General features: G+C 27.2%; 1 protein-coding gene across 1 annotated transcript in view; it reads right to left on the bottom strand.

Annotated features, from left to right (window-relative positions):
• Positions 1-958: 958 nt before the first annotated feature.
• The window catches only part of LOC109094938 (nidogen-1-like), a 31415-nt gene continuing 24805 nt past the window's right edge, over positions 959-7568 (bottom strand). Inside the window, exons 15-22 of the mRNA XM_042766991.1 lie at positions 7189-7361; positions 5111-5237; positions 4338-4382; positions 4210-4306; positions 3975-4132; positions 3026-3149; positions 1178-1290; positions 959-1102 (exon numbers count right to left, since the gene is read on the bottom strand). Coding sequence (XP_042622925.1) covers positions 975-1102; positions 1178-1290; positions 3026-3149; positions 3975-4132; positions 4210-4306; positions 4338-4382; positions 5111-5237; positions 7189-7361 — 965 coding nt within the window. The 3' untranslated portion in view covers positions 959-974. The remainder of the gene's footprint in view (positions 1103-1177; positions 1291-3025; positions 3150-3974; positions 4133-4209; positions 4307-4337; positions 4383-5110; positions 5238-7188; positions 7362-7568) is intronic.

The following is a 7568-nucleotide window of genomic DNA, read 5'->3' as shown; positions in this document are numbered from 1 at the left end:
CAGAATTACATGATATAAACTCAGAATTTTGAGGGAAAAGTCAGAATTGTGAAAATTAAACTCAGAATTCCAAAAATGTTTTTTTTTTTTTTTTTTTTTTTAAAGCAAACTCTGAATTCTGATGAAAAATAAGTCAGGATTTCAAAAATTTAACTCAGAATTGTGATAAAAAGTCAGGATTGCGAAAGGAGACTAAGAATTGCATTTAAAAAGTCTCTGAATTCTGATATTTTTTAAAAAGTCAGAATTGTGAAAATTTTTGTTTTATGTTTTTTTTAAAAAGTCAGAATTGTGAAAATTAAATTCTGAATTGCGATAAAAGTCAGAATTGCAAAAGTAGACTAAGAATTGTGATAAAAAAAAAGTAAGAATTCTGAAAATTGAACTCCGAATTGGGATAAAAAAGTCAGGATTGTGAAAAGTAAATTCAGAATTGCAATAAAAAAATTTTGTGAAAAGTAAACGATAATCTGATAAAAAAAAGTCAGAATTGTGAAAATTAAACTCAGAAAACGTAAACTCAGAATTGCGATAAAAAAGTCAGAATTGCGAAAATTGAGATTTGAGTTGATTGTTTTTTAGAATTTGTGTTTTTTAAAATTTGTGTTATGTTAAGTAAAGAATTCTGATATGAAAAAATTAAGATCTGATTTGATTTTAATATGATTTTGAATTGTAAATATTTGTTAAAAGTTTAGTAAATTCTACCGGTAAACTTGACCTTTCTAATTTTTTATTCTGTGACAAAAACAAGCTTCCATATGGAGCTGTTCAGTACTTTCGAAAGACTTTGAGAAAGTGAGTCCCTGATTTTGTCTCATGGGACTGACACACTGACGAAGAACACTGATAGTGGCAGATGCGATATGAATATATCGAGTGCATCCCTACTGTATTGATTGTCTCGACCCGAGCCCTAAGGAACACTAATCATTCCCTCCTCGGTTCTGAGTGTCTCTCAGTCTCTCGTAACCTCAGAAGTTCTGGTCCTGCTCGACACACGAGCCGTCTCTGGCGTCGGGACAGCGGCAGGTGAATCCGCCCGGCCGCGGCAGACAGAGATGAGAGCAGCCTCCGTTATCACGAGAGCAGTAGTTCACGCCTGCGGACCAGTCATGTGATTAAAATGAGTTCAGAAATTACAGTCGTTTATGATGAGAGTAACCTCAGCTCAGACCTGCAGGGCATTGTGGGTAAGTGATAGCGATGCCGTATGTACGTGAACGTCTCTGAGGAAGAAACTCCTCCACCTCCATCCCATCATGACGGTCCATAGCAACCACTGCATCCCTAGCAACAACACAAAAACACACAGAATCGCCACAATGTTCAAAACAACAGATATCATTAATCATCATAAATTAATCAAACACTTCAGGAGGTCACAGAATCAAACACATCAACAATATATTAACCAAATTCTCTTGCATGAGCAATGTCAACTAACCAAACAATAAATTAACAAGTAACTCATAAAAATGTAAAATTGAAATAAATCTTTTTAAAATAGAAACAAAATAAGACATAAAAAAATAATAAAAATGTAAAATAAAATGAAAATAAGACACTTACTAAAATAAAAAAATATAAAAAATATAAAATTAAAAGGAATAATAAAAACAAAAACAATCAACTAAATAACTAAAACAACCAATAATAACTAATTCATACAAATTTAAAATTAAAATTAATAATTTTTAAATAAAAATAATAAAAATAAGACACTAAAAATGAATTAATATTAAAATCTAAAATTAAAATAAATTATAAATAAAAACAATAAAAATAAAACACTTACTAAAATAATTAATCATACAAATAAAAAACTAAAATAAATCATTAAAAAAATCTAAATAAAACACTTACTAAAAATTAATCTATTTCATGTCAAATCAAAATGTAAAATTAAAATGAATCATAAAAATAAAAACAATTAAGTAATAAACTTAATTTAAAAAAACTAACTCTTAAAAATGTACAATAAAAGAAATAATTTTAAAATAAAAACCAATCAAAATAAAACACTTACTAAACATTAATTTAATCATAAAAATGTAAAATTCAAATAAATCTTTTTAAAATAGAAACAATCAAAATAAGACATAAAAAATAATAAAAATGTAAAATAAAATCAAAATGAGACTTACTAAAATAAAAAATATATAAAAAATATTAAATTAAAAGGAATAAAAAAACAACAACAATCAACTAAATAACAACTAAAACAATCAATAACAACTAATTCATACAAATGTAAAATTAAAATAAATTTTTGTAAAATAACAATAATAAAAATAAGACACTAAAAATTAATTAATATTAAAATCTAAAATGAAAATAAATAATTTTTAAATAAAATCAATAAAAATAAAACACTTTCTAAAATTAATTAATCATAAAAATCAAAAATGAAAATAAATCATTAAAAAAAATCAAACTAGAAATGAATTTAATTTACTAAAAATTTACCTATATCATGTCAAATCAAAATGTAAAATTAAAATGAATCATAAAAATAAAAACAATTAAGTAACAAACTAACTGTAAAAAAATAACTCTTAAAAATGTACGATAAAATAAATAATTTTAAAATAATAACCAATCAAAATAAAACAGTTGCTAAACATTAATTTAATCATAAAAATGTAAAATTCAAATAAATTCCTAACTAACTCGCTAATAAACACTTTTAAGATCTGTCTGCAGAAGTGTGAAGCTTGTAAAGTCTATTACCCAACAGAATATTCTTTCTTGAGAAATCCAGATTTTCCATTTAGAAAAACTGTTCAGTGAAGTAATATATTTTAATGTTTTTATTTCTAATTAAAATACCATTTATTGCAATAAAACTCCTTTTATGAACATCCATATTTAACTACACATAGTCATATAAACTTCCAATCAGTGTGTTAAATGTTAATTCAGAAACCACTCTGTGATTCTTTACCACAGATTCAATCTGATTCTTTTGAATCGATTCATTAAAAGGACTGGTTCATGAGAGTCATGTGTTTGTGAATCGTACCTCCTCCAGTCGGTGTAGTAGAGGTTTCTGCCGTAAGACACGATGGCGAACGGATACTGAATCCCTTCGGTCAGTTTCCTCCTGAGACCAGAGAACGGATCGATACACTCCACCTTACGAGTTCCTGAAACAAACATTACTAGGATTCAACACAGAGAAAAATGCAATAGAAAATGCATGTGATGTTATTATAAATAAATCATTTAAAAATAAAAACAATCAAAACAGAACACTTACTAAAATGAATAAAATCATAAAAATGTAAAATTAAAACATAAATAATTTTAAAATAAAAAGAAATCAAAATAAAACAATTACAAAAAACTAATAAAATCATAAAAATGTAAAATTTAAATAAATACTAAAATAATCAAAATTAGAAATGTATTAAAAATGTAATAAAAATGTGGAATTAAAATAAATAAATTGTTTTGTAAAAATCTAAATAAAGCACTAAATAATTATTTTATATTATTTTAAATAATTAAAAATAAATCATAAAAATGTCAATTTAAAATTAATAAATCATTTAAAAACAATCAAAATAAAACACTAAAATGAATTACATTAATAAATAGAAAATTAAAATAAATAAGTCAATATAAAGAAAAAAAATAAAACACTAAAAAATTAAATAAATCATTAAAATCCAAATATTAAAAAAATAAAAACAATTTAAAAAAACACTTAGTACTAAAAATGAATAAAATCATAAAAAGGGTATCATTTAAATAAACAAATCATATAAAAATAAACGTATAAAATAAACAATGCATTCAAAATAAAATGCTTCCATGCACCGCGACAGAAGAGTCATACTTCTGGACTGATTGTGAATGATTCATCAGTGACGTTATTATAAAGAAAGAGAATATCGTCACAATCTTTCAACAATAATAAGCACCACGTGATTCAGGATGCATGTTGCTAAATAAATAAGAAAGCTGACCTGCGTCCGCCCAGCAGAGCCGCCTGCTCTGGGGGTCAAAGGTCAGAGCGTTGGGCAGCCCCAGCCCGTCCTGCACCAGCACCGTCCTGTCGCTCCCGTCCAAACCAGAGCGCTCGATCTTGGGCCCGTCGCGGTTCCAGTCGGACCAGTACAGGTATCTGGAGGACGGAGAGCCGTGTGTGTGTCATATATGAGTGTGTGTTCTTCATAACGCCGTGATCAGACGCACACGTACCCGTAGGCGGGGTCAGCGATGATCGGTGGTGGGTTGGTGGGTTGATGGTGTAATCGTGAAACGGGTCTGGCTTCTGTCTTGTGTGGAGTCGTGGATGCTGTATGGTGTGGAGTATGTAGTGTGTATGTTTCTTGTTTTTTGATATATGGCGATTCCCTCGGGACAGCCCAGATCTGCTCACGGAAACAACATACACTGGATATTTAAATAAACAAAACAAATGGTTGCAAGGAATTTTCCAGCGCAAACTGAAGCGACAATCAGAAATGTCTGAAATAAAATGTCAACGCAAGTGGCATTTATGCAATATTTTTCATCTATCACAGGATTTACGAGTTGAAAATTAATCAAAATGATTTAAATCCTAAAAATTTAAAAAAAAAAAAAAATTAATAAACACAAAACCAAGTAAAACACTTTAAAATGAAAAAAAAAAAAAATCATAAAAGATTAAATTAAATAAATAATTTTAAAAACAAAAACAATAAAAATAAGACACTAATTAACAATGAATTAAACCATAAAATGTCAACTTAAAATAAATTAATATTTTTAGAAGATTATTGTTTTTCTTAAATTGATTTTTGATTATTTTTTTTAATTTATAGTAAAAAAACAAAATAGTTAAAATTATAAAAATGTTTAATTAAAATAAATAATTTTAAAATAAAAACACTTATTTAACATTAATTAAATCACAAAAAATGCAAAAATAAGATAAACTGTTTGCAAAACAATCAAGATAAAACACTAATAATTAAAATAAATGAATGAAAAAATAAATCACTCAAAAACAATCAAAATAAAACACTTGCTTAAACATAAATATATCAGAAAAATGTAAAATTAAATAAATAATATTTAAACAATCATACTAAAACACACAGAAGAGAGCGAGCACCTGTGCTGATGAGGAGCGAGGTTTCTCCTCCCTGCAGCGTGGCTCTGCTGATGGAGGGCTGTGTGATATCAGACCAGAAGATCATCTGCTCCACGCAGTCGAACGCCACCGCGATCACCACTTTACCCTGAAAACATGAGCGCAAACTGAGAGAGCAGCAGGTGCACGAGACACAGCAAAACAACAGAGAACCGCCCACAGGTGATAATGAACAGAAATATACAACCACACTCACACTTTATTTGCAGGAAAAGTCATTTTTATGCTTGTTTGTTTACATTTTAACACAATGGAAGCTACCACGGCTATTTTCATGGCAAAGATTTTTAAATGTAGATAGACAGATAAATAAATAAATAAATAAATGTTAAGAATTAAAACGGTTAAAATGAAGAAAATCTCAAATTATTCTAAAAATAAAAAAAAAATTAGCTTTATATGTATATATATATATATATATAAAATGTTAAAATGTAGCAAAATATAAATGAATGAATGAAGAAATAAACAAACAAATAAATTCATAAGGTTAAAATTAAGCAAAATATAATTAAATCATTTTTTAAATTAAAAAGGTTATAATGAAGCAAATATTAGTTAATTTAAAAAGATAAAAATGTTGCTAAATATATTAATTAATTAAGTAACTAACAAAGGTTAAGCTAGCAAACTATCAATGAATGAATGAATGAATGATTTCATGTAAATTTATGAAAACTGTAAATAAATAATTAAAAAATAAAAAAGGTTAAAATTTATAAAGATATAAAAAATAAAAAAAAATTAACAAATAATTTTAACAATAAAAAGTTTAATTAAAGAGATTATCAAAAAGCTTAAATCTGGACTCGCTTCATTAAAAATCTTTTCGTATGAATCCACTGAATAGGAGGTCTTTGATTTTTCATGCATGTTTTTCAGTCTGCAGCTGCGTGAGCGAGCGGTCAGTTTGACTCTGGAGAATCTCAAACATCCCACACATGATGGTCAGTCAGTCTGACCAGTGCATCAGAAAACCATCTCCTGTTCTCTAGTGTCCCGCTGGACTCAGGACAGCAGGCCGTGTCTGTCGGTGGGTACACAGCAGGAAACTGAGGTTTTGTCATATTTCAGTGCAGATGATGTGGAGTGGATGAATTTGACACTTTCTGGATCCTTTTAGAAACAATTTAGCATCATACTGAGGCTCCAAGACACTAAATCAATTTTCTTCAACAATAAATCTATTGTTTTAGCTTCATCTTTATTTACAAAAAATGACACTTGCTTTCATATGAAGCGTGACTTCAAAATATTATTTAATTAAAAAGGTTCAAATGCAGCAAAATTTAAATGAAAAATTAATTAATTAATTAATTAATTAATTAAAAAAATTAAATGGCTAAAGTGTAGCAAAATATAAATAAATAAATAAATGTAAAAATGAAAAGATAAAAATGTAGCAAAATAAAATTAATTAATTAATCAATAGTTTTTTTTTAATTTAAAAAGGTTCATATATAGGAAAATCTAAATGAATTAATTTGTTAATTATTTAAAAAAATTAAAATGGCTAAAAGGTAGCAAAATATAAATAAATAAATGTAAAACTAAAAAGGTTCAAATATAGCAAAATAAAAATGAATAAATTAATAAATTAATTAATCAATGGTTTTTAAAATGTAAAGATTCAAATGTAGCAAAATCTAAATAAATAAATAAATGTATTAATTATTAAAAAAATTAAAAAGGCTAAAATGTAGCAAAATATAAATAAATAAATGTAAAAATAAAATGTTAAAATGTACCAAAATAAAAATAAATAAATAGATCAATTAATTAATTAATAGTTTTTAAAATTTTAAAGTTTCAAATGTAGCAAATCTAAATAAATAAATAATTGTAAAAATTAAACAAGGTTATAGCAAAATATCAATAAAAATAAATAAATAAATGAATAAAAAAGGTTGAATGCATAAAAAAAATGAATACATACAATATCAATCACAAATATGTTTTGGGACGATTATGTGTGTCTAATATTCTCACAGAAGCATACTGCACATTTGTTGTTGTAGCAGCAGTGTAAATGAACTCACAGGTACGTGCAGAACAGTCTTGGCCTCGTCTTTGATCATCCGGTTGCCGTCCAGCGGGATGTGATCGATCTTACCGCTTTGGCTGAATAAGAGGTTTGCTCCAGGAGTCAGAGGACTGATGTCGGCTTTGGGGGTGGGGCCAATGAGGGGCGGAGCCACACTGTGATCAATACCTGTGGAAGAGGGAGGGGCTTGCTGGCATTAATGCTCGTATTACATTAAAAATATGAGTATGATCTTTATGGTGCCGGCTAAATTGGGTTCAACATTATTCACCAAATATCACACCATGAAAAAATAAAAAATAGTAAGTAAATAATGAAATAAAAAAAGTTAAAATAGAATAAATAATTTAAAAATCTAAATAAAACAAAAATAAA

This window comes from Cyprinus carpio, chromosome A11, assembly GCF_018340385.1.
Source record: "Cyprinus carpio isolate SPL01 chromosome A11, ASM1834038v1, whole genome shotgun sequence".
Lineage (NCBI taxonomy): Eukaryota > Metazoa > Chordata > Actinopteri > Cypriniformes > Cyprinidae > Cyprinus > Cyprinus carpio.
Note: the sequence above shows the minus strand (reverse complement) of the source record. Positions and strands in the feature narration are given on the sequence as shown.